Below are 27918 nucleotides of genomic sequence, written 5' to 3' on the forward strand. Positions count from 1 at the left end.
CAGCTGACATATGACAGGTTGCAATTCTACCCAGATGCTCGCCCATGCTTGAAATAATGCTGGGAAAGGCACCTGGTGTTTTCACAATCAAAAGCTGGAAAAGTCGTCATATGACACTTGTTTCGGTGTGACCTAAACTAAATCAAAAACAGACAATTAACCCTTATCATGCTGGACACGATTGATTCTGCCTTTGCGACCAGTGTAGATCATGATCTGCACTGTTCGCTATTCAGCCACTATCTTTTTGGTAAGCACCCCTTTTAACAGTTAATGGTACTGTCCAAATTGTAAAATGGACAAGTTCATTAAAGAAATTTAGCATGGTAAGGGTTAAAAATCTAACTCATTACAGAGAACACTGCAGGCATTATTGTGGAACTGTAGACCCCATGTTTGCTACTGCTGTGCTCTATCAACTGAGCTACTGGGGTTGATTTAAAATGACCTAAAATGACATTGAGCTGTTCCATGAGAAAACCAACATAGTGTATTTGCGATCAGCATGGATCCAGACCAGTCTGGTCAGGATCCATGCTGTTCGCTTTCAAAGCCTGTTGCAATCAGATAAAATGTTAGTGAACAGCATGGATCCTGACCAGACTGCGCGGATGCGCAGGCTGGTCTGGATCCATGCTGGTCGCAAATACACTATGTTGGTTTTCTCATGGCGCAGCTCATATACTTGTTCCTTAAAATATATGCTTATTGATTTCTTGTTTCAGCTGAAATATCATCTTATCTTACAATGGTTAAGAACATAAGTTATGATGACAAGCCTAACTATAATAAGATGCGGGAACTCTTCCAGAAGGGTCTTGCTAGCCTTGGGGTCAAGGACCAGTGGAAGCTGGCACTTCCAATAGCAGGCACTTCAGGGAAGGCCCCACCGAAAGTAAGACACTATAATTATAGGTGTTTGTTTACCATTTTGGTAATAACGGTTCCTTTGATGGCCTAATCTGTTCCAGGTAAAAATTGAATTTTGAAAATACCTCTGTAACATGGTTTTTAAATCAATTTGAACTGGCCACAACTTGGAATAGACTAATTTCCAGCATAAAAGTTTCTTTCAAACAAATGTTATACAGGAATCTGTTATTGCTTTTTATACACCTGTGAAACATGACATAAAGTGCAATCACTAGAAGCCCGCCAGCTTAGCTCAGTAGGTAGAGCGTCGGTCTACGGATCGTGGGGTCGTGAGTTCGATCCTCGGGCGGGGCGTATGTTCTCCGTGACTATTTGATAAACAACATTGTGTCTGAAATCATTAGTCCTCCACCTCTGATTCATGTGGGGAAGTTGGCAGTTACTTGCGGAGAACAGGTTTGTACTGGTACAAAATCCAGGAACACTGGTTAGGTTAACTGCCCACCGTTACATGACTGAAATACTGTTGAAAACGGCGTTAAACCCAAAACAAACAAACAAACAAACAAACAAACAAAAAGCAATCACTAGAAGTGGCTGGCAGGCTTTGTCCACTAAAGTTGTTAACTCTCTAACTTATCCAATATTCACTAAAAATGGCCAAAGTGTTTATTAGGGTAATATCTTGGCCAAGATTGATAACAATCCTGATTTGCAAAATGACTTTGGAGTTATTGCCATTGAATTACTAAAAATTAAAATTGACAGTGTATGCTCTCCAACTAGAGTAGTTCTTGTCCAGTGTTCACCAAACTTGGTCATAATGTTTCTGGATGTAATATCCCTGCCAGATTTGATAACCAGTTGGATTCTCCAAGTCTCTTTGGAGTTATGGCCCATGAATAACTGAAAATTGACCATGTCCGCTCCCTGACTAGGGAAGTTGTTGTCCAGTGTTCACCAAACTTAGTCATAATGTTTCTGGATGTTATATCTCTTTCAGGTTTGATAACCAGCTGGATTCTCCGATTCTTTTTGGAGTTATGGCCCATGAATTACTGAAAATTGACTGTGTCTGTGCTCTAGAGTTGTTCTTGGCCAGTGTTCACCAAACTTGGTCATAATGTTCCTAGATATATAATATCTCTGCCATGTTTGATAACCAGATGGATTCTCTAAGTCTCTTTGGAATTTATAGCCCTTGAATAACTCAAAATTTTGACAGTTGATAGTATCCACCAACTTGACCAGTTTATCCAATATTCGCCAAACCTGGTCAGAATGGGCAAAATTTAACGGCAAAGTTCAATAACCAGCTGGATGCTCTAAGTCTTTCTGGAGTTATGGCCCTAGAATTACTCAAATTGACAGTGTCTGCTGACTAACTTGGACATTGTTGTTTTATCCATTGTCACCAAACTTGGTCTCAATATTTATGGACATATCGTAAACAATTTCGATAACTATCCATATTGTCCCAGTGACTGTTGAGTTATGGCCCTTGAACTACTTAAAATTGTGAAAATTGACTCTGACATGAGTAGATCCTATCCAATGTTCATACTTGGTCAGAATGTTAATAATATCTAAATTTTCTATTCTTAAGAAAGGTGTAAAAAGGCAACTAAAGGACTCGGAGCCAGATGAACCTGTGATAAAAATGAAAGCCAGAGCTGCATCACCAAAACCAGGTACTCCAAAAGCCGGGTCCCGACCCGCAACACCTAAAACAGCTGTGCAAAGAGCTACACCTAAAACAACTGTGCAAAGAGCTACACCTAAAACAACTGCACAAAAAACAAAACTCGCAACTCCTAAACAGCTAGCCAGAGCAACTCCAACATCTGCAGCAAAGAAAACTGGAAAGAAGACAGAAGCAAGGTCACCACTAGCCAGAACACCTAAATCTCCAGCGGCAGGAAAGGCACGTGCAGTTGGAGCAAAGGCGATAGCAGGGACATTGTCACCTATTGCTTCGCCTGTAGCAGGAAGGTCAGTGAACGGAACAGCTAAGAGAGTAACTTCACCAACAGGTAAAACTTACAAATATATATCATCAAGGGCAATGTTTTTGTTGTCAAAATTTAAGAAGAAATACCATGAACATTTTTAAGACAGTAATACTGATTGCTAGTGTTAAGTTTTAATCTGAAATTTAAGTAGAAATGCTATGAACATCTTTTATACAGTAGTACTGATTGCTAGTATTCATCTTTAATCTCGGAAGTACAAAGAATCCAGAGAGCCATCCTACTCCCCATGGTGCCTGTGTCCAGAGCTTAGTTGAAGTTTTGATGTACTTTTACTTTATCTGTCTTATCACTTTCTGGATTTTCTTCGGACATAAATAATGTTGTTCCTCATCACAAGCAGTGTCATACAAGAGCTGCAAGTCTGACAAAAGTTTTTGGTGAATTATGCCCTTTCTTTACTCAGAATTTCAGGTTGAAATTTAAAAGCACTTTCACTAAATATCTTGTTTATTATTAAATGGATTTGAATCAAACTTAAAAGTTGTTTCACACAATCACTCACACTACATGACACAAGAGCTATTACTCTTGCACCAGTATTTCATGAATTATGCACACATTTTACTCGGACTTTCAGCTTAAAATTTCAATGTGCTTCCACTGTATACTTTATAAATTTGATCCAGATTCAGTATTATCACTCACAGTATGACACAAGGGCAATAACTCTGGCTCATATATTACATCTTTTTAGCTTGACTGTATGAAGTATGGAGAGCTATCCTACTCGACCCGGCGTCGACATCCACATCTGCACCTTGGTTAAAGTGTTGATGCACTTTCTCTTTATCTTTGTTATTACTGGGTGAATTTGCTTCAAACTTAAAACAGTTATTCTATCATCACCCACATCATATGACACAAGATCCATAACTCTTACACCAATTTTTCATGACTTATGCCCCCTTTATACTTAGAATTTTATGTTAATTTTGATGTCAAAAACTAGGTCAGTAGGTCTAAAAATAGAAAAACCTTGTGACCTCTCTAGAGGTCATATATTTCACAAGATCTTCATGAAAATTGGTCAGAATGTTAACCTTAATGATATCTAGGTCAAGTTCGAAACTGGATCAAGTGCCATCAAAAACTAGGTCAGTAGGTCAAATAATAGCAAAACCTTGTGACCTCTCTAAAGACCATATTTTTCATGGGATCTGTATGAAAGTTGGTCTGAATGTTCATCTTGATGATATCTAGGTCAAGTTTGAAACTGGGTCACGTGCGGTCAAAAACTAGGTCAGTAGGGCTAAAAATAGAAAAACCTTGTGACCTCTCTAGAGGCCATATATTTCATGAGATCTTCATGAAAATTGGTCAGACTGTTCATCTTGATGATATCTAGATCAAGTTCGAAAGTGGGTCACGTGCCATCAAAAACTAGGTCAGTAGGTCAAATAATAGAAAAACCTTGTGACCTCTCTAGAGGCCATATTTTTCATGGGAACTGTATGAAAGTTGGTCAGAATGTTCATCTTGATGATATCTAGGTCAAGTTCGAAAGTGGGTCACATGCCATCAAAAACTAGGTCAGTAGGTCAAATAATAGAAAAACCTTGTGACCTCTCTAAAGGCCATATTTTCATGGGATCTGTATGAAAATTGGTCCGAATGTTCATCTTGATGATATCTAGGTCAAGTTCGAAACAGGGTCATGTGCGGTTAGAAACTGGGTGAGTAGGTCTAAAAATAGAAAAACCTTGTGACCTCTCTAGAGGCCATACTTGTGAATGGATCTCCATAAAAATTGGTCAGAATGTTCACCTTGATGATATCTAGGTCAAGTTTGAAACTGGGTCATGTGCCTTAAAAAACTAGGTCAGTAGGTCAAATAATAAAAAAACCTTGTGACCTCTCTAAAGGCCATACTTTTCAGTGGATCTGTATGAAAGTTGGTCTGAATGTTCATCTTGATGATATCTAGGTCAAGTTTGAAACTGGGTCAACTGCTATCAAAAACTAGGTCAGTAGGTCTAAAATTATTAAAATCTTTTGACCTCTCTAGAGGCCATATTTTTCAATGGATCTTCATGAAAATTGATCTGAATATTCACCTTGATGATATCTAGGTCAGTTTCGAAACTGGGTCACGTGCGGTCAAAAACTAGGCCAGTAGGTATAAAAATAAAAAAAAAATTGTGACCTCTCTAGAGGCCATATTTTTCATGAGATCTTCATGAAAATTAGTGAGAATGTTCACCTTGATGATATCTATGTAAAGTTCAAAACAGGGTCACATACCTTCGAAAACTAGGTCAATAGGTCAAATAATAGAAAAACCTTGTGACCTCTCTAGAGACCATATTTTTCAATGGATCTTCATGAAAATTGGTCAGAATTTTTATCTTGATAATATCTAGGTCAAGTTCAAAACTGGGTCACATGAGCTCAAAAACTAGGTCACTATGTCAAATAATAGAAAATCGACATTATACTCAAAACTGGGTCATGTGGGAAGAGGTGAGCGATTCAGGACCATCATGGTCCTCTTGTACTTAAAATTTCAGGTGAATGTTTTTATGCACTTTCACTTTATCGCGGATTTGATTCAAACTTAGAATAGTTGTACCACATCATCATCCACATCATATGATAAAAGGGCCATAACTCTTGCACCAATATTAAATTTTTCATAAATAAAACTATTTGTTTCACATCATCATCAACATCATATATGACAGGGTCCATGAAGTGTAGAGATGTGCGACATTTTTTCTGGGATGGACAAAGGTGGGAGGCAATCATACCACCAAAATTCTTCATTGATATGAATTCATCTTGTCAATTCAGAAACTTCACACATAAACTGTTCCTTTCCATCTGGAAAAGCTATATTGCGTGGGTATTAGTCACTCCAGTGATAGCTCTAGTTTCCTAAAATTTGTCTATTTCCATGTCCAGCATCGAAATAGTTGAGTGCACGGTCACCTCTGATAGCACTTGCTAAAAACTCGCTTGAACATGGTTCCAAGGGGCAAGACTAGATCTACTTACATCATGGCCCTTGAAAATCTGAAGAATAGATTCCTCTTCCAGAATTTTGTTGTTAACTTTTAAAGTGGAAGAGATATCTTTGGCCATCTTGACCATGTTCTTAAGTTTTCAGGATAAAACAAAAGTTTTATTGGAAGTTGTGTGTCAGTCTTCAGATATTTATTTTCTAAAACAGATAAATGAAGGTATATCATTGTATGAATTTTTATCAGGGGTTGTACAAGAAAGTTTTCGTCCTGACAGGTGAAAATATTCAATTTGTTTTACATGATTACATGTAGTTCATGATTACATGTAGTTGGAATTCTGCATAGCTTTTTGTCTTTTTAAGCATTTTGTTCTAATACTTTCATCACAGTTTTTTTGTAATTTTGATATACTAAACCTGGAGCAATTGAAACATTTTACAGTCACAGTTTTAGTGACTGTGTGCTTTGGAAATCTTGAACTTGGTTTAATAGACAAGTATGGAAATACCAATCATAAGGAGTGGATTCAACAATATAATATAAGAATGTTGGCAAATAATTGTGCTTAAACAACTACATATGAAATCTAGAACTTTGCTTAATATTAATAGACAAATGTGAAAAAGTCAATGGTTATAAGTGAAATCAGTCATGATATCTGGATAATGCTTCTCATTCCAGCTGGATCTCCTGCACCAAAGAGGAGGAAAGCTATTCGACGAAAAAATGTTCAGATGTCAGAAATGGCTGTCCAGACATCGCCAGGACTGAAGAAGAACAGATGACTAGGTGTGCTAGACTGTAGTCTGAGTTGATTGGGGACCAAATGAGCATAATAAGCATAATAATGAACAAATGAGCCGTGCCATGAGAAAACCAACCATAGTGGGTTTGCGACCAGCATGGATCCAGAACAGCTTTTACAGCCTATTGGAATTGGAAAAACTGTTAGCGAACAGCATGGATCCTGACCAGACTGCGCATCCGAGACGGATGCGCAGGCTGGTCTGGATCCATGCTGGTCGCAAACCCACTATGTTGGTTTTCCCTTGGCACAGCTCAAATCTTAAAAGATCTTAAATTCTTGCATGATTTTAGCATGAAATAGAAATTAAACAGCATTTATCAAAACTAAATCAGAGGTCAGAGCTTTATCATAGCTCATTTAAAAGACTGTTTTGTACATCTGAACCCAAAGTTCTCATTTTAAAGGGTGTTTTAACTGACTCAACATAAGGAGGAATTATCGTGTTAAGTTTGACATGATGAATTATTTTGATGAGGCGTTAAACTCAATGCAAGGAGTTCATACAGTTAACACACTAAAAAATGTTACAAGTGCAATGTACATTGATATTACTATCATTTCTTCAGTTTAGGATGGTTTTAGTTTAAGGAATATGCTGTTTGTTTTATGGTTTTAAATTTTCTTTTATAATTAAATTAAATTTATTTTATTTTGTTGGATTTAACGTCGCACCGACACATGATAGGTCATATGGCGACTTTCCAGCTTTTAATGGTGGAGGAAGACCCCAGGTGCCCCTTCGTGCATTATTTCATCACGAGCGGGCACCTGGGTAGAACCACCGACCTTCCGTAAGCCAGCTGGATGGCTTCCTCACATGAAGAATTCAACGCCCCGAGTGAGGCTCGAACCCACATCGATGAGGGGCAAGTGATTTGAAGTCATCGACCTTAACCACTCGGCCACGGAGGCCCCTATTAAATTAAAAGTGTCTTTATTAACATAACTTTCTGAGAACTGATTCTTCTACATCATGCACAGTAGAACAAACAGCAGTCAGAGAATGCATGTGGTCACTGAGGAAAATTTTCATTTGTGAAAAATTCTTGTGTCAAAAACTGTCCCCAAAATTAGGTAAACAACTATGAAACTGTCTTGTTTGACAAAAGTGGCCTTTGTGGCCAAGTGGTTTAGGTCGCTGACTTCAACTCACTTGCCCCTTAATGATGTAGGTTAGAGCTTCTCTTGGGGCGTTGAATTCTTCATGCGAGGAAGACATTCAGCTGGCTTAAGGAAGGTCAGTGGTTTTACCCAGGTGCCTGCCTGCGATGAAATAATGCATGGAGGGGCACCTGGGGTCTTCCTCCACCATCAAAGTTGGAAAGCCACCATAATACCTATTAACCCAACAAACACTGTTTGACAAAATTGCTCCCCTTATCTATAAATGTACATACAGAATTGTAATATGAAATATGAGCAAGTTTCTGGAGTAATGTTAAAACTATTACCCAACATCTGTTTGTTTAACCATTTAGACTAACTTTTGTATTGTATTTATATATTGATTCATTGACAGTCTGACCATTTTTAGATTACCAGAGCATGAAGTGCTCAAGGTGAACTATTGTGACTGGTCATTGTCCTTTCCATCGTGCGTAAACATTTGCCTTGTTATCACTTTAGAGGCTCCAGTTTTGTCACAATCTTTATGAAACTTGGTCAGAATATTTGTCTTGATGATCTCTAGGTCAAGTTTGAAACTGGGTCATGTGGGGTCAAAAACTAGGTCAGGCTAGATCAAAGGAAAATTTTGTTAACACTCTAGAGGCCACATTTATGACCCTATCTTCATGAAACTTAGAATGTTTATCTTGATGATCTGTATGACAAGTTTGAATATGGGTCATGTGGGGTCAAAAACCAGGTCACCTGGTCAAATCAAAGGAAAAGCTTGTTAACACTCTAGAGGCCACATTTATGACCCAATCTTTATGAAACTTGGTCAGAATATTTGTCTTCATGATCTCTAGGTCAGATTTGAAATTGGGTCATGTGGGGTCAAAAAATAGGTCAGGCTAGATCAAAGGAAAATCTTGTTAACACTCTAGAGGCCGCATTTTTGACCCCATCTTCATGAAACTTAGAATGTTTATCTTGATGATCTGTAGGACAAGTTTGAATCTGGGTCATGTCGGGTCAAAAACTAGGTCACCTGGTCAAATCAAAGGAAAAGCTTGTTAACACTCGAGATGCCACATTTATGACCCTATCTTCATGAAACTTGGTCATCATGTTTATATTGATGATCTTTAGGCCAAGTTTGAATCTGGGTCATGTGGGGTCAAAAACTAGGTCACTAGGCAAGATCAAAGGAAAATCTTGTTAACACGAGACCACATTTTAGGTATGAAACTCATGAGAATTTTTTTGATCCCACATGACCCAGATTCAAACTAGGTCACTCGGCCAAATCTAAGAAAAACTGTGTGTGCAATAGGGGCTGCATTTTTCAATGAATATTCGTGAAATTTGATCAGAATGATCTACTTGATGAAATCTAGTTCAGGTTCGAATATGGTTAATCTGGGTTCAAAAATTAGGTCACCTGGTCAAATCAAAGATAAACCTTGTGTATGAAATAGGGGCTGCATTTTTCATCTGATGTGCATGAAACTTGGTCAGAATGTTTGTCTCCATTAATTCTCGGACGAGTTTTTATCTGGGTCATGTGGGTTCAAAAGCTAGGTCAAATCAAAGAAAAAGCTCGTTTACACTCTAGGGGCCACATTTATGATTCAATCTTCATAAAACATGGTCAGAATGTTTGGTATCATGAAGTTTTATAAGATTTCGAATCTGGGTCATGTAGGGTCAGAAACCAGGTCACTTGGTAAAATCAAAGGAAAAGCTTGTTTACACTCTAATGGCCACTTGTTTGCTCCAATCTTCAAGGAACTTTGTCAGAATGTTTGTTTTCATGAAGTCATGGATGGGTTCTAATCTGGGTCATGTTAGGTCAAAAACTAGGTCATTAGGTCAAATCAAAGAAAATGCTTGTTTGCACTCTGGCCACATTTTTGGTCCAATCTTAATAAAAATTGGTCAGAATATTTTTCCTCCATGAAATTTTGGACGGTTAAAAATTGGGTCAGGTTGGGTAAAAAACTAGGTCACTGGGCCAAATTGAAGAAAAGTCTTGTTTACACTCTAGAGGCCACATTTTTGCTCCAATCTTCATGAAACTTGGTAAGAATGTTTATCTCCTTGAAAACTCAGACGAGTTTGAAACTGGGTCATGTGGTGTCAAAAACTGGGTCACTAAGTTAAACATGTTTACACTGTTATGGTGTGGTACACTGGTGAATGGCCTAGTTGAACAAACTAATGAATCACCTGTTTTGATACCTGCTTTTGATGTTAGCTTGAAGATATCTTATATTGTATGTTTCAGCAGTAATCTTTATTTGTATTTTTCTAGATACCGAATCTATTCCATGAGATTTTACCAAAAATTGTATTTTTGTTGCACGAGAAAAAATTTATTTCTGATCATGTTTGAATATTTTTGTAATTTTGCATATCTGGTGGATCATATCTGACAACTTCATTAAAGCTAAAAGATGAGAATGTGTTTGCTACTATCTTAAACCATTTTGTTTGTATAAAGCCCTTGTTCTTTGTGAGAAAATAACTGTTATTGAACTTAACAACAAACTGTTTTGATGCTTTTTATCTGTAAACTTGCACTCCCATATATTGTCTGCAAATTAGGTTGACATACTGTGAAATCATAAATATTCACAGAGGACTAATATTCGTGACTCCACGCAATTAAATCCTAGTGAAATTGGCAAAAATCTTGATATGTTGAAATCAACAAATTAATTTCCCAGCAGAAGAAATAAAATGGTTTTACAGAAGAGTGATCTTGTATTACAAGGACGGTATCAATCTAGAGGTCATTATGTTCCTGATGAAGGGCAGCAGTTGAAAATCTCGTAGTTTCTAGGAAATTGAACTGCATCCTCAAGTCTGTCAATGACTGAGTTTTAACTATCTAGAGCCCTTGTATACCTGAAAGAATATGTTTCCATAACTTCTTTTTTTTTGCCAAGTTAGCAGAAAGTAGTGTAAAAGTATTAAAGAGCTTAAAATTTGAAAAATTTAGACCCTTTTTGTGTTGCTTTAAAACTATTATCAGTTTACTATCCCCCCACCCCCTATAAAGAAGAGGGTATATTGTTCTGCTCCTTGTCGGTCTGTCCGTCAGATGACCATTTGGATTCTGATGATTGCTACTGAGTCTGTAGGCCAAAGGTTGATGTTACAGTGACCTCAAAACCAGAACCGCTTTCAGCTTAATAACTAAGGGATGCTTTGGCCTTCATTCCTCAATCTCCGTACGATTATTGCCTGTGTTCAGCAGATGACTGCTATTGTATTTTTGTAAAAGGTCAAGGTCATAGTGAACTCCCTACTAAACAAGCTGTCCATATTACAGCCAATCTCAACTATTCGAATTGTTGTCCCAGAAGCAGGAATATTACCTTAAATGTTAAAATATCTGTAGCATTTCAATCCAGTTTCTGTATTAGTTTTGGAGAGTAGCTTGCATGCAAAACTTTAACCAGAAGTTTTTATGTTTAAAAACATGTCAGAGTTTTGGGACTGATACTATCACTAGTTTTAAAACCTCAGTGTCACATGAAGTTTGAAATCAATATCTGCATTAGTTTTTCAGATAGTACATTGCATGCAAAATGTGGGCATTATTTGCCCAAAATACATGTCAGAGGTATGTGACTTGACCCAGTGAGGTTGGTAATTGACCTAGAAAAAGAAAAAAATAAGTTTCAAAGCTGTGTGCCTTTAAATGCTAGCTATACGCACTTGCATGCAAAACAACCAAGGTGTGCCAACGACGCCAGGGTGAGTAGAACAGCTCAAAGAATAGTCGAGCTAAAAATGGGACAAGCCTTCATTGGAGGTTAAATGTTTTTCAAGTAGCTCTTCATATATTTGCCATATAATTCAACAGCAGGGGTCGTACATTTTTTTAACAAGTAGACTATTTTTGATAAACCAAATACTGGGGTAATTTGGTGCATTCATGGCTAAATGTTGCCATTACAAACAGAAATGGATTATATGAACCTGTATTACCTTTTTCCTGCAGTTTTTACAATTTTACTCTAGTAGAAAAGGGGTGGAGGCGAGAGGATTTGGCTAAAAGCGCACTTCGTTCACAAAGCTAGTGCCACCGTTTCACAAAAATGAGAAAACAGACTAGATGTGTGTCCAATGGTGCCTCCATTAACTGTCACTGTAAGGTCATACCGGTATGTTAAAGACATGTGCAAGACTATGTATACTTTCATATTACTATGCGAAGCTGTGGTTGGGGAGGGAGGATGGAGTGGGGTCAGAATACTTCAAAATATCAAGAAACTAAAGAAATAGTAAACAGTTTTAGAGGGGTTGAATGGGGTGGTGGTAGAGTGATTGGGGTGGGTAGAGGGATAAATCCCTTGAGCACAACTTCATTATGCTCAGTAACATTCCTGTAAGTCTCATTACCCTAGGTCAAGAACTTTTTGAGATACATGCAACACTAACTTTTAGATCCATTATGCATACTAATTTAAGGTCAATAACTCTGGTAAGGCTGAGAGAATTCCCAAACAGAACCCAAGATGAACAGCTTCACATGCTGAATATCATTCCTATAATGTTCCACGACTAGGTCAAATGCTTTTTGAGATTTGCATGACACAAATTTGGGCTGACAGACAGATAAACAGACAGGAAAATTTAAGTGCCCCCTCCCCCATCCCCAAATTTCAGGTGGCGAAAGGTAGAATAATCATGCAACAGTTCTAAACCAGGTCTTTCTTCTGACAAATTAAACTGATTGGAGACCAGCATGTTATCTTACTGCATAGATAAAACCCTTCCTACATAATGTGGTGATAAGTAAATACCAAGCAAAGCAATGCATGAGCTTTACATCACCACCTGACAAAAAAAAAAAAGATTCAACACACATTTATTTCATATAATTTAATCTTATTTCAAAATATAAAACTAAAAGTTGCATCTTCCATCATAATAACATCAGCTGGTCTACATTATCTATAACGGTCTGAGGGTCTGACTTATACTGTAAGAATAGTCCTTGTACTTGGGCAAGGCTTATTTTGTCGTTCAGGGAACGTGCACACTCTGAGAAAATTCTTGCTCGCTCCACCGACTCCTCTGGGTAAAATCTGAGGTACATCTGCTGTAGTTGGTAATCTGTGGCATAATCAATCTTCTCCTTTATGTCCACTCTTCCTGGCCGGATCAGTGCTGGATCTAGCCTGAAATACATACCGGTATTTCTTTCTAGATCATACAGTCAAATACGTAAACGAGAACAACTCCCAAAGTTTTAACCATGTTTTACTATTTCATTTCTTACATGTTTTATCTTAATGCCTTCTTCTGATAAAACAAAAAATAAATTAACAATCAGTAAAATTTGCTAAATATATAACAGTACGATATAAATTTGTACACAAAATTACTTGAAATTTACATGTATCCATGAAAATTGATATTCCTCAGGATTAAATCCTGTACAATATTAAATATGACCCCATTTGAAAAATAAATGTTAATAACAGAAAGAACTGTCAAGGAGTACAATGAAAACATTTTTTTATGATGAACAGTGTTCAAAAAATGGGGAAGAGGTAGCAGAAGCTGTGAAGGAGACGATCTTTTATGGTTGGGCCAATCCGCAAACATGTCACAACATGTTCCATCATTAGAATCCACAAATATATATATACCCACGAAACAGTAATTTGGCAAAAACAAAGAAATTAAACTACAGTAATGCTAAAGAATAGACATTATGAAAATAGACAAAAAAATGTTCCCCGTAGAAAGTAGAAACTAGGAAATACCTAGACTGACTTGAAAATGAGAAATTTATTGCCAAATTCATTTTATGAATTTATCTAATCAATATACAAACCTTTCTACATAGTTTGTGGTCATAAAAATAATTCTAGCTTCAGCTGAAGCTACACCATCTAGAGCATTGAGGAGACCTGACAATGTGAGACGACTCATTCCTTGATATGCCACAGGATCTGTAAATCATGCGTAAAGTACAATAAATACGATACATTTTAGTTACCCAGTTTATTAGAAAGGCTGCAGAGCATATTTTTGGGGGGTGCATGAAGCAGATCTGGGGCCAAGGTTATAAAACTGATTCTGGACACCAGTCTCAAAACTCTAGCATCTGACTGGTTGTTTCTGAGCACAACCTGGAAACTGGCCAATGGCAAGATGAAATTTTGGGTCTGGTCTGCAAACACTCGGTTTCATTCACTTGGAGCCTGGTCTGTGCATTTTTTTTTAACAAATGGACTTTTATGCATTATGTTTCACAATTGAAAGTTGGTATCTCAGGCTTGTGTATCTCAAAATTCTGACTGTTAATTAAAAAAAAACTGAAGTCCATCAAAATGCTACAGCAAGACATTTTAACAAAAGACACCTGCACAAAGTATCATTTTAAAGTCATATTCTGGTTACCTATCTCTACAAAAAAACCTGTAAGTTGTCTAACATTCGTAAATCACCCTGCAATCCGCCATTTTGACACTTCAACAATTTAATAAAAGTCTAAAATCTTCAACTGGCATCTATACTGAGTAATAACAATTTCAGCCGCACCATGAGAAAACCAACATAGTGGCTTTGCGACCAGCATGGATCCAGACCAGCCTGCGAATCCACGCAGTCTGGTCAGGATCCATGCTGTTCGCTAACAATTTCTCTAATTGCAATAGGCTCTGAATGCGAACAGCATGGATCCTGACCAGACTGCGCAGATGCGCAGGCTGGTCTGGATCCATGCTGGTCGCAAATGCACTATGCTGGTTTTCTTAAGGCACGGCTCATTTGCAAATTAACAGGTCTACTGAAACTGAAAATATGACTGAACAAACTTTGAACCAGTGTGAGGCCTATCAAGTAAAAAAAAATTGATACGTAAACTTACTTTCCATTGTAAGATCTCGACTAACAAAAGCAGCATCAATGTCCTCTAAGAGAATAATACTTTGTTCTGGAGCCATGGTGAGTAGATGGTTCAGTCTATCATCAGATAATCCTCGCTCTGACAGATTCAACACACAGATACTGTAGTCAAGTTCTCCTGAAAGAAAACATTTGGAGAACTTTGTGATATTTATCATTTTATTAAAAACACTTAACTGTGAAATCATTATTATTCTTGGGGGACTAATTTTCATGGCTGTCTGGACATTAACCTTCAGCCTGCTAAATTTCTAAAATGGACTGGTCCATCATTCAATTTGGGCAGTACCATTTACTATTCAAAGGGGTTTGCACTGAAAATTTACTGACTGAATAGCAAACAGTACAGACCATGATCAGCCTGCACGAATGTGCATTCGTGCAGGCTGAACTCGGTCTGCACCGGTCGCAAAGGCAAATTCACTTGCTGCCAGCATGCTAAAAGTTAAATCCCAAGACACAAGAAACATTCCACTCTTTCATCTCGCTAAGAGAAATCCACAAATCTGTATCCAAATGAAATAGCCGTTTCTGACAAAATCACAAAATTTCATTCCCAGGAAATAATTGATTTCACATTACATTATGTACATCTTTAAACACTGATATACCAATATACAAATATTGCCAAAGTAAATGTGTACAAATAGAAGAGATTCTAAACATGGTTACATGTAACACAGGAAAATCAAATTACAAGGCATTGAGCAGCACTGCTGAGTAATTAATGGATTCTTCCCAGTCTATCATAATATCAGTAAGAAGAGATGTATTATGTCTCGAAAACTGCACCCAGAAAATAACACACTAAATTAAATAGTTTGACAAGTTGTAGGAACCTTATTTTTAACTATGAGTAAAACAGTGGACACAAGTGCAAATTTTAAAGGGTTCATTTTGAGGTTCAGCTGTACTGAATACACAAGGTAATTTTTCATACCTGCTAATGCATTTATATAACTGCTTTTTCCGCAGCCAGGTGGTCCATAAAGTAAGTATCCTCTTCTGTATGGAATACCTCGGTCCATATACCATTTTGGATTACCTATAAACTCCTTAATATCTGTAATAATTTTATCTGACACAGTTTTATCTAAAACAACTGAATCTAAAGGACGTTTTCGTCTTGGATAACCGAACGGTCTCCACTCTGGACCCACAGCGGTATACATAACTGTTCTACCTTCCTGTTTCTGTAACGCCAACTGCCGTGCTTCTTCTAATATATCAAAATACACATTTCTGTTACGTCCCACTGAAGTAAGTGTCACTGTCTCGAATGGAACACCTCTGTTAATATCAACCATCTGTTTTTCACGATTTCTATCCACCCGTATCCAGTAGTTCTTGTATCGGAAGAAATGACTCCCTGGACTAGGTATAAAGTCATATCGCGTAGATATTCTACCAGCATCCGACTGATGAAAAGATGTCTCTACACTCAGATGCTGAGTCTTTGTTCCATGTGTGGAAATCCACTGTAACAACCAGTAGTAACTTTTATCTCTACTTGGAACTTCAAGTGTGATCATACAGTGTCGTCGAAACATTATCATTCCAATCTGTAAAGATTTCTTACTCACGGCAGCAGCCATGCCAACTCCAAACAACCCTGCTCCTGCACCGAAGTAGGGATTGTCCTTTAAATAGTCTATCAATGCAGATATTCCCATCCTTTCTGTTGATCACTGAAAAATAGAAAATACACGGTCATCCATTGTTTTGCCAAAATCCCAAGGCATTACACATCTAGGTATGCAAGACTGTAGAAAATAACAAAATCTAACAGAAAAGCTGTTTGTATAAAGACAAATATTCCCACAAAATGGGCTGTCCTAGGTAACTAGGAATGCAGTTTTCAGTTTCAAGTATGCTGCTCCCATGACAACGGGCATCTACTGTCCATAAACGATTGTGCTACGAAGTCTGATGCATTCTTCTATACAACTAGTAATGTTCTGAGGTTCAGTATGTCAAAGTTTAAGGTCACAGTGACCTTGAGACTCAAATGTTTCCTTATCAAATGCTTTCCTGAAGAAATCAAACTTCATAGCACTGAATGATCATCGGGAGGTTCATAGCACTGAATGATCATCGGGAGGTTAGCTGGAATATGCTTTGGTCTACAGCAGTTAAAACTCGTAAGATGATAACAAATTGACATTACATGACACGTATTTTAGTGGGGAAGATAGGCCTAAGCATCCTCCAGTTATTGATTGAAAATAAAATAATTTTCAGTGGAAAGGACACTGTTCAGTGTTCACTTTTACATTTCTTTGAAGGATCTGAGAATTTGGTTGACCTGTTGATGTGACAGTCCAATCATTTTTAAAGGTCTTTGATAGATCATCGGAAGTGAGGTCATGTAGGTGGCAATATCATATGCAAATAGACAAACTTCTGAACAACATCAAATTTTCTTTGGATGTAGAGTAAGGCCTATAACCTATGAAGATTTTGATCCATTTAAGCATTTGACAACCTATCCCACTGTAACAATTGTGGATTTTTAAGGACTTTTTCATTACTCGCCTCATCAAAAGCCTTTAAGTTATACCAGAATCTAAAAAGACTTTGGTTATCTGATTCTTGTTGCAGACAGATAAAATTATTTTTGGCAAGAAGTCAGTCAACAAAAATGGCTGCAACTCACAAATGACTTTTTTAATGCATGCATGCATACTAATTTCAAGCTGTGATTTTGAGGACGAATGTAATTTCAACAGTTCTCATACACACAATCAATTATTTTTATACTGAAAAATCTGTAAATTTACAAATACTCTCTTTCTCTCTCTATATATATATAAATCTGTGCAGACCTGGTACATATACAACTTTCTTAACAGGTCTAGGATTTTGATATATTTACAGACGTTCAATAAATATATGGACAATCTATAAATGTGACCTTGACCTTTAACAGACTGACCCAAAAATCAATAGGGGTCATCTACTTTGCATGTTCAATCATCCTATGAAGTTTCAACATTCTGAGTCAAGTGGTTCTCAAGTTATTGATCGGAAATTGTTTTCCATGTTCAGGCTCCTGTGACCTTGACCTTTAACAGAGTGACCCCGAAATCGATAGCTTTCATCTACTCTGCATGTTCAATCATCCTATGCAGTTTCAACATTCTGGGTCAAGAGGTTCTCAAGTTATTGATCGGAAATGGTTATCAATGTTCAGGCCCCTGTGACCTTGACCTTTATCGGAGTGACCCCAAAATGTATAGGGGTCATCTACTCTGCATGACCAATCATCTTATTAAGTTTCAACATTCTGGGTCAAGTCGTTCTCAAGTTACTGACTGGAAATGGTTTTCAATGTTCAGGCTGCCCCCTGTGACCTTGACCTTTAATAGAGTGACCCCAAAATCAATAGGGGTCATCTACTCTGCATGACCAATCATCCTATGAAGTTTCAACATTCTGGGTCAAGTCATTCTAAAGTTATTGATCGGAAATGGTTTTCCATGTTCAGGCCCCTGTGACCTTGACTTTCGACGAAGTGACCCCAAAATCAATAGGGGTCATCTTCTTTACATGACCAATAATCTATGAAGTTTCAACATTCTGGGTCAAGTCGTTCTCGAGTTATTGATCAGAAATGGTTTTCCATGTTCAGGCCCCTGTGACCTTGACCTTTGACGGAGTGACCCCAAAAACAATAGGGGTCGTCTCCTCCATAGGCCCTACCAACCTATGAAGTTTGAAGATTCTAGGTCAAATGGTTCTCCAGTTATTGCTCGGAAATGAAGTGTGACGGATGGACGGACAGGGCAAAAACAATATGTCTCCCCCAGAGGGGGGGAGACATAATTAGTACAGTTTTATTGCTTTTCTTGTTTTTGCTCGTGACTGATGAATAAGAATAATAAACATAGTATATAAGACATGGACTTTGCTCGTGATTTCTTGAATTTGTTTTACTGCTTGAGTAAATGAATTATGGTGACTTCCAGAATTTGCTGATAAATTTCATATTCAATATGCATCAAACCCAAGTGAGAGCTAGTTATGGATAAAATATTTACAAAAATATATGTAATAAAGGCAACTTTATGACAACTAATCATAACTTTACCTGCAATTACCTCACCAGCAATTACCTTTTATACTGGTATTACAGTTCAAAATAGTACATGCATATATTGCTAGACTCCGGGTCTTACTGTTATCTATTTACTCAAACAGTAAAACGAGGTCAACAATTCATGATCACAACCTATGTCTTAAATACTAAAGAAAAAAATAATTTTATTATTTTAAGTCATCAGTCCCGAGAAAAACATTACAAGAAAAACAATAAAAGCTTCAGATTACGGCATACAAATGGCTGTTAATTATTTATCGAATTTGCGATCGTGTTTTTTTTAAAGGGATTAAAGAATTATAAATACTTCTGTTTCCTGTGACTTACCATATATTATTTAAAACAGTTAGAAAAATATAAAAACAAATTTTTGTAATCATCTCCCATCTTTAAAGATAAAATATAGTCTCCTAGCTCTTTGTAAATACCATTCTCAGTATTCATATTGATTACTGGATTTCTAGCCTGCCCTGTACGGGTAGCCTAGAGGTCTGGTCCGGGTCTAGAGGTCTGGTTACCGAACCCATAGCCACTTCTGTAATTGAAAGCCCTGTAAACAGCGAAATGGAGCATCAAATTTTTGCGGGACCCCAAGACACAATGTATGTTACTAGAGCGGGTCCCAGGTGCTAAAATTGTGTCGGAGAAAACCTGCATCTTAGACCTGCGACTGCTTAGACCGGATCAGCAGGCCAAACATTTCAACTTTCAAAGTTTCTGTTCCAAGGCATTATAGCAGAGCTACCGGCGCCGCAAAGCGGCGCCGACAGCGTCGCATTACGGTTAGACGTGTGAAAAAGAAAATGAATAAAACTGTGTACAGACATTACTATCGAGTTGAAAATTCGTGGTATGTTTTTTGGAATCGGTGTTGTTCGGGTTTCTTCCAGTACGCAATGCTCATAGTAATTAATCAGTAAGACGTCAATAGACGCTTGCTGTTTACAGTTGACAAAAGCGTTTCGCTTACTGCTTTGAACGTTGAATAAAAATGTAAATGAGCGCCTGATAATAAGAATTTAGTGCTAAATACATTTTCTACGAAGAAAGAAAGGTAAAATACAATATTTTCAATGTGAAACGATTTTCGTCACGCTGCCGCAACTGAAGTTTATTATATATACTTATATTTGTGGTGATGTCGTCATACTTCCACACTGGTGCAGTGGTTAGCGAGGTCGCGTTGAAATCCAAAGGTCGGGAGTTCGATCCTCACCAGAAGCGTCTTTTTTTTTTTTAATTTCTTTTTTATTTCAGTTTTTTTTTCAATTTATTTATTATGGGTTTTGAAAGTATTGTAAAAACAATAAAGTCATTCATGTGATATTTAACAAGTGTTTTGTTAGTGATGTCAGGTTCCAATGTAGTACTGTCTGTAGCCTACAGTAGTCAGTAGATAAAACTTTAGAAAAAAAAAAAAGGTTTTTGGATCAAAATTTACAGGCATTGAACTGTGAAAAGCACAAAATGCTCTTCTCCCTGTTAACATATATTTCATCCACAAGCTTAAAAATCACTGACCAGAGTTTATTACTAGGAAAAAAACTATTGACTATGAATTATCAATAAACATCAAAAAGGCTCCTACTAGTAACTACCATTCCTAATCTGTATCAGTTGTGCTAAAAGATTAACCATAAAAATGTTAACTTCGCAGTTCAGTAAATAAAACAGAAGTTTTCGAGAATTTCGGCAAAAAATTGATTTTCTCTGGGTAAAATTCTCATCATTTACATGTACAAAGCTAGTCTTTTGGTTTTTAAACAAGCTTTGTACATGTAAATGATTTTCATTCTCCCATACCAGAGGTCTATCATAGCAGTATTTTGCCTTAAAGTTGGACACATTATTCTTTCTAAAAAGAACTGTAACTTTCTTTAGATTTAATCTTAATGCATTCTAAGACATTCATTCAGAAATCAGGAATTATCATTAATTCATGAAAATTTTAATAGATCTTAAAGAACATAAACTTCCTAAAACGGATCCATAATTCCAGGTCATTCTAGCAGCACTCCTTTAATTTTCAAGGGGCACTGGTGATTTTTCAAGGGAGCTCTGCCTTCTAGGTAGCACCTAAGTTCATATTAAATGAAATAATTAGAAGTCTTTTTAACCGAAAAGATACTGTCTTATGAGGAAAAATGACACTTTCAGTGTGTCCGCTGGAAAACTTACCGGGTAAATTGTTCGCGAAAACTAATAATAATAATCAATAAAGCCTTATTCTTCCAAGACGTAAGACGATATCAATAGATATAAAAATAGATTTGCAAACGATAAATTAACTGCCACCAAAGATCTTAATTTGCTATTTAGAACACGCAAAAGTTGCGATAATTTCATTCTTTGCCATGGGCGCAGCCATTTTTTAATCTGATACCACCAAACGCTTCAAAGCGCACCTGCTTGTGTGTCATGGTAACAGATTCTCCCACATGACAGAACTAACCAATGAACTTTTCTGGTTTGGCTTCAATATGGCGGACGCAATTATTTCTGAAAGACGTCAATTTTAGTGTATTGATAGATTACAAATATTTTGTCTGCACTTGGTTTTCCTCCCCATAAATGTCAGTTGAAGAACGTGGATCGGTGTCAAAGTATGTTTTGAATTAGATCTGTCTTCTAAAAATTGAGCATTGTGATTTATCATCTTTTCATTTCTCTCTCAAAAGTTAAAACCACAATGAAGCCATACACTTGTAGAGCGTTTAACTGTTTAAAACTGTTTCCATCTTAGCTAAGTTAGTGGGTCATAGGATTATGAATTTATATAGAGGTTGTGAACTCTGTAAATTGTTATTCGAGACTAGACCAGTTGGTATTGCACTGGCTGTGCAAACACAGACTGGGAGACACTTGAATGTGCAGTGCCTTCCGCTTATGGCTTATCGGGACAACTTATTTTATGATCTGATATTTCATAGTTGTCATCCCTGTAAGCCTTGCCAGTATCTGCAATTTACTGTTAGGAAAACGAAGACATTAAAAATAAAAAAGTCATAAAATACTGGTCAGACTTTCTTGCTCCAATAAATTAAACATTAATAAATATTCATGTAGAAACTTCAGATTGGTTGAATATAAACTCATAATTTTAAGTGAGTGACTTAAATCTTTGGATATATGATGTGAACAGGCACAAAGAGATACTTACCCCCACACCTGTTTCAGTATACAGTCAGCAGACTGACTACCGATGACACTAAATTCACAAAATATACTTTTAAAAAATGTCAGCGAGGCAATTTTATGCTTAAATATTAACATAAATTCATGTTTCATTATCAGAGATGTAATCATTACAAATATATTGTACATGTACCAGAAAACGTTCTCAACGGATTTCATTGGGGATTTCCTAACAGAAATATGCAGAATAGGTTCGGACGTGACAGGACAGCGACAGTCAAATGTTATCACACTGTCCTGAAATGTCACATTATTTGTCTGTTGAAGGTGAAATCACCTTCCTCTCTTGTCGGGAAATAGCTTTAAGCTAATGTTAATTGTTAATTTCATATCCGGCGTTAAATAAAGTTTCTTTTATCTTGTATCCGCCCCTGCCAAAAATCAGCCAATATTTTCAGTCTTTTAAAACACACTGAGCATATGTCTTGAACATTGAATATGTTTTGTTACAAATTAAAAATGTTTAAAAAATTGCCATATACTATGCAATAAAAAGTAAAGATAACCTAGCTACTCCAAGCGTTTCAACACAAATTGCTTGTTCAAGGAATACGAAAATAAATCAAACCATCAAACGTGGATTGGAATTGTGCAGTCATATTTACCAACAGTGCCAGGACACAGACAATATTAATGGTAATTAATTGGTTATAATAAAAATACTTGCCTTCGAAATAACCTGCCGCAATGTCCAAGAGGTCTAAGACCCTGGATAATAACAATGCACATTTTCTGTCAGGGCTGGTCAAAATCTGATGCTATCAGCTCAAAGCTCTGATATATGAGATGAAAGCAAAACCTGCTAAGAATGGCCACCATTTATGACATTTTGTGTTTATTTTCTCTGCAACTTGAAGAAGGAGCAGATGAGTGCAGAGTCCCCTATAGATAAATGATTTAAGCTTTGCCTGTATATAATTATACAAAAGTTATTTTTTATGGAACTCATGAAGTGTTCCTCTACTGTTTATCTTGATATGATCAAATAGTTCTTGTATTTAGCCTGCTTGAATAGCTCAGCAAAAGATAAAAAGGTAAAGGTAAATTTTCCTGAAGAACAGTAAAAGTAGAACACAAAACTCTTTATCTAGAATTTATGGAGTTCAACTCTTGGTACAGAGTCATTTGTACTCCACCTCTGGTTCATGTGGGAGAGTGGTCAGTTGCTGGCTGAGAGCAGGTAAGTACTGGTACAAAATGTATAGAATCCAGGAACACTGGTTAGGTTAACTGAATGTCATTATAACCAAATTACTTTGAAAATAGTGTTATTTAAAGCTGTCACATAAACAGGAACAGATATTTTCAGTAGTAGCATGAATAAATTTAGCTTTCAGACAGACTTGTCAGTAGTTACGGCCAGAAGTCTAACCAGTCCAGAGACAAGGGTAGTGACCTGCAAGGCTGCTGAGATACCACTTGTGCAGTTTTGGGCTGTTTTGTATTACCTATAGATATAACATTTCAACTCTGTTACAAGACATGTCAATATTTTATAACTTATAGAAACAGAGCTTGTGAAACAACTATTTCCTGCTTTATGCAGAATATTTTGATAATATGGCCTGTATTTTCAGTGGTTATCGGATTCTAAGACATGCTAACTACCAGTTGTAATGTCCGAAATTCTGTCCCTTAAAGCATTTGATTATCAATTAAAAGGTGGTTCCAGTTCAAAATATGTAGGATGCTTGTCACTGCTTGATATATTTTTACATTCAAAAATATCTAGACAGTGTTTTTATTTCTGTATGGCTCAAAAGAAAAAAAAAAGAAATGATACCACTTACATTGAAAGCATTTCTTTAATATACAAATGTATTTAGTCGTCACAAGTCTAGTAAAAGTTCCTGTAAACAAATTGATTCAAGTATAATAGTACATTTGTACTGCATACTGTAAAATCATTTAATTTCGTGGACATGAAATTACGTTTTTTTTGTCAAAATGGCAATTTCTTGGGGATATGAATTCATGGATTTCAACTTTTGAACATAAAATGAATGGGAATTTTACTTGTTCGTTGGGATTATATTCCGTGGATTGACTCAACCACAAAATCCACGCAAATTAGTCCCCCACAAATATTAATGATTTCACAGTATCATACAGATTCATAGTAATGGTGAAGAAGTGCTACACTGTCTAAGAAACAGTTTTGTGACTAATCTAAACAAATTGTTCAAAAACAATGTAGTTCGTGTCATTAATTTTGTCCTTGTTTATAAATGTAAGCGGTATCATTTTGGCAAAATTTATCAAAATCACTGTCATAATATTTTTAGAAGGTAAAAATATATCAAGCAAACCATATACTAGTATTATTTAATTTGAAGTGATAATCTACCAGGTTTTTGGAACACAATTGTGGAAAATAACTATAGCTGGCATCCAATTGGGCAAATATTCAACATCATGCAGGATCTAGAAGTTCAACTATGTCTGTGCTCTATTAATATTGACATAGAATAGAAAATGCTATATATAGGTTCTTCAAATCAAGCCAAAAAATGTACAGTCACAGTTATGATATCTGCCTTGCAGATGTCCTAGATGTAGGTAACTACCTTTGAAAGAATATTTTTGCTTCCAAAATGTAATGTCCAAAAATTAGTTTCTGTAAATATTTAGTATTTGTCTTTTAATTATACTGCAGTTTAAAGAAAACAAAACAAGCATACTTGAGTAATCTAACAGTTGATGTTTATATGCAAGTAGGCATGTATGCACTGTTTAAAACATACTACTATTGTTCCCTCTGAATGTTTGAAAGCCCTTTAATTGGCAATGTACTTTCTAATAACCATGAAATTTAATGTGATTTATATTTTTCAGGCAATTTGTATTGATTTTTGCTGTATTTTTTAAAGTTTACAAGCAGTTTTATTTCGCATTAGTTTAAAGAATGTTTTTCTTATTAAGACATAATGACTTGTTTTTCATGTTGAGGTTATTTGTTGGTAAATATGTCAGTGATTTAAACATTTGTTATGCCTTTAGATTGGCAGTTTGTCAATTCTTTAAATGCTTTTAAATCATTTGTAAAGAGGAATGTTAAAGTGTTGAATGGTTCAGTTTTTTTTCTTTTTAATTAAAATATTATGGACAGCTTGCATTTAAAGAAAGATATTAAAATATTATGGAGTTTAGTGTTTAGTTATTTGGTGTTTAGTTACATGCTTTATGAATTATGCTATATTATGTTTATTTTATAAATATTTACACATGTAAAGGTTTTAATTATCCATTTCATGATGGCTTTGAAGTGACCAAACAAACAAAATGATGTCAGCTGAGCTCTTCATTTGTTTACACTTAACAAATATTTTTAAGTTGAAACTTAATGATATTAAAGTTTTTGCTGATTGAAAGTTGATACTATGAAAGAAAGTACATATAAGATAAACATCTACTTTGTTTGATAACAGTATGTTCTCATTATGGCAGTTTAAAAAAATGTGAAATGTTTATGCAAACTCTGTGAAATAAAATGCTGTTTAGAATGTACAGCAATTTTGTCACTGTACAGCATTGTACATAGTAATATAATTATAATTAGTGTAAATTTCTGTGGAAATTCATAATGACTTTTCTGGTCTCATTCTGATTGAAGAAGTTTACTTTTTCGAAGTTTGTTAACGAAAAAGAAGATTGAAAATTCATTAACATACAGACATACATGTATCGATCATTATCTGTGTTTTTAAACCTTTTTTAGGACTGATTTGATGCGCAAAAAACATGCAAAGTTGGTAAAAATTAGTTGCAAATTTGGAATTTGGTAATTTTGAGGTCTTGTGAAGCAAAAATTCTGTATCAAATCATGCAAATTCAGAAAAAAGCAAGCCAGGATTCAGAAAAAAAATTGTGGTGTAATATCAAACTGTTGGGTATTATGATATTTTGATGGGTTTAAAGTTTTTTTTTCTATTTTTTCCAGAATGTGGTGAACATGACACATAGATGACATGATAATGATATAAACACAAGATCCAGTATGTCTACACCACTGCCTCAGACCCCACAGAGTGGCTCTATCAAGAGTAATGGAGGGGATGGCGCAGGGATGCACCCACTAGCTACATCACAGTCAGTGAAAGGAATGAGCAAAGAAGAAGAAGAGGAAATTTTGAAAGAAGTGGTAGGTGTTTCTTAGAATGACTGAAATGGCCTTTAAGTTTTAGAACTAAAATTCCACAATAAACTTAACATTACATAGTCTGCTACCGGTAAAGCCTTATATGCATCTTGTATGTTGTTACAATGCATGATTTTCATAACAGTCAACAGTGTCAAATAAACTGCATAAAACTTGCAATGCAGTGTTTTTCATCCAGTAATAAACTGTGAAACTATTCAATTTTATCGGATAAAATTTTGTAGTTTCTACCCAAACATATTTGTTTTGGAATATATTTTCAACCTTACATAACAGCTTCTGGTCAACATTTGGCCACTCCTCAATTTTTTTCCCAGATGGGCAGAATATCTTCCAAAGATATAAAAAATAAGAACTCTATTTTTGCCTTAATCTAAAAAGATATTGCATTTTTTATGAAATAATAAAATTTTTTCCTGAAATTTCAGCATAATTCAGGATCAAGTGATTCAGAATTGATATAAACCTTTCCTAGTGTTGACAGATAAGCCTATTATTACAGTTGATCTACATTGTAATTCTTTAATGTGTATTGAAATGACTTTTCTGTTGTTTTTTTTTCAGTGCTCTAACAATGGAATTGGTTACAACAAAATTACAAGTGCTAACGATAACTCAAATAATGTTGACTTGCTGGAAATTTTCTTCCTGGGTTATCCCAAAATGATCGGACTAAACTTGTTTCCAAATCTACGGAAGCTTGTGATTATTAACCAGCCAGCATTACAGAAAATTGAAGGGCTGATACATGTGCCAAAGTTAACAGAATTGTGGATTTGTGAATGTGATATTAAGGTAAATATATAGTCATGAATTTTGTAGTCTGTAAAATTAAAGATATTTGTGAACGTTTGATAAACCAGAACTCATGGTATAACACCATTTATCTGTATGGCATAGAATAAAACCTAGACCTGGCACACAGAACGGAAATTTGGCCTGCATATAAGTATTATTCAGTGTGTACATTTATAAAAATGGTGACATGACTTTCTTTTGAAAGACAAAAAATTGTAACAGAAACATTGGCAAGTGAAATAATTCTGAAGGAATTTGCTTTCATACTCACTTGAAAATTTTGGGTCTCTTAATTGATGGTGAGATATCTCAGTACCGTAATAAGTGCACAGACCTATACATTTTATTTGACCATGTAATATAGACAATATGCTGTTTTATAACTGTGAAATGTTTGATTAAAATCTGCAATGTAGCACGGAAATGTCATCAATATTGTGATTGGCCCCAATAAAATTCTCAGAGCCAATGGCTGAAACCATAAAAATTGTTGCCAGTGAAGTCAGAGGATTTCATTGAATTCTAATTTGTCTGAAGTACTCTGTTTCATTCTAGCATTAGTCCATTATTTATCAACAATTAGTCACATAATGGACTAAATATTTTTCTTGTCTGTTGCAGCACATAGAGCAGTTACACCATGTGAAACACCTACGAAAATTGTATTTATACAGTAACAAAATTGAGAGAATAGAAAACCTAGAGGAACAGGCAGAGTTAGAAGTTCTCTGGTTAAACCACAACCAGATTGTAAATATTGAGGTATGTCAGCTGTTTCAGATTGTAAATATTGAGGTATGTCAGCTGTTTCAGATTGTAAATATTGAGGTATGTCAGCTGTTTCAGATTGTAAATATTGAGGTAAGTCAGCTGTTTCAGATTGTAAATATTGAGGTATGTCAGCTGTTTCAGATTGTAAATATTGAGGTATGTCAGCTGTTTCAGATTGT

The 27918-nt window shown here is 35.9% G+C and overlaps 3 protein-coding genes across 35 annotated transcripts in view; 2 read left to right on the forward strand and 1 right to left on the reverse strand.

Annotated features, from left to right (window-relative positions):
- LOC123534670 (serine/threonine-protein kinase VRK1-like) overlaps positions 1–10247 on the forward strand; it is a 32485-nt gene extending 22238 nt beyond the window's left edge. Inside the window, exons 11-13 of the mRNA XM_045317016.2 lie at positions 726–895; positions 2480–2906; positions 6551–10247. Coding sequence (XP_045172951.2) covers positions 726–895; positions 2480–2906; positions 6551–6654 — 701 coding nt within the window. The 3' untranslated portion in view covers positions 6655–10247. The remainder of the gene's footprint in view (positions 1–725; positions 896–2479; positions 2907–6550) is intronic.
- Positions 10248–12665: 2418 nt separating this feature from the next.
- On the reverse strand, positions 12666–21201 carry LOC123534686 (mitochondrial chaperone BCS1-like). Of its 2 annotated transcripts, XM_045317042.2 has the most exons (6): positions 20995–21201; positions 19270–19366; positions 15658–16405; positions 14680–14835; positions 13642–13759; positions 12666–12979 (listed from the first exon to the last, which is right to left on the reverse strand). In XM_045317042.2, the coding sequence occupies exons 3-6, from the start codon at positions 16388–16390 to the stop codon at positions 12724–12726; spliced, it is 1263 nt and encodes a 420-aa protein (XP_045172977.2). In that variant the 5' UTR covers positions 16391–16405; positions 19270–19366; positions 20995–21201; the 3' UTR covers positions 12666–12723. The 2 variants fall into 2 exon arrangements, with proteins under 2 accessions (XP_045172977.2, XP_045172970.2); XM_045317035.2 differs by lacking the exon at positions 19270–19366.
- A 44-nt stretch (positions 21202–21245) lies between these two features.
- The window catches only part of LOC123534700 (leucine-rich repeat-containing protein 9-like), a 71041-nt gene continuing 64368 nt past the window's right edge, over positions 21246–27918 (forward strand). For 28 of the 32 annotated variants that reach the window (XR_008372259.1, XR_008372263.1, XR_008372254.1 and 25 more), the window contains exons 1-4: positions 21246–21419; positions 25952–26152; positions 26735–26965; positions 27590–27730. Coding sequence is in view for 23 of the 32 variants with exons in the window: in XM_053550351.1 (XP_053406326.1) it covers positions 26009–26152; positions 26735–26965; positions 27590–27730 (516 nt within the window). In the remaining 9 variants the exon portion in view is untranslated. Of the gene's footprint in view, positions 21420–22558; positions 22648–25951; positions 26153–26734; positions 26966–27589; positions 27731–27918 lie in introns of all 32 variants that reach the window. The other 4 variants (XR_008372280.1, XM_053550388.1, XM_045317055.2 and 1 more) reach the window with 2 other exon arrangements.

This window comes from Mercenaria mercenaria, chromosome 1 (genome assembly GCF_021730395.1).
Source record: "Mercenaria mercenaria strain notata chromosome 1, MADL_Memer_1, whole genome shotgun sequence".
In the NCBI taxonomy this organism is placed as follows: Eukaryota; Metazoa; Mollusca; class Bivalvia; order Venerida; family Veneridae; genus Mercenaria; species Mercenaria mercenaria.

Excerpts from the sequence above, each read along its gene's own strand:
- LOC123534686 (XM_045317035.2), bottom strand. The coding sequence starts at position 16,390 with ATGGGAATATCTGCATTGATAGACTATTTAAAGGACAATCCCTACTTC. Across the intron at positions 14,836-15,657 it reads TTATATAAATGCATTAGCAG|GAGAACTTGACTACAGTATC; the intron begins GTATGAAAAATT and ends GTTTTCTTTCAG. Across the intron at positions 12,980-13,641 it reads ACCACAAACTATGTAGAAAG|GCTAGATCCAGCACTGATCC; the intron begins GTTTGTATATTG and ends TATGTATTTCAG.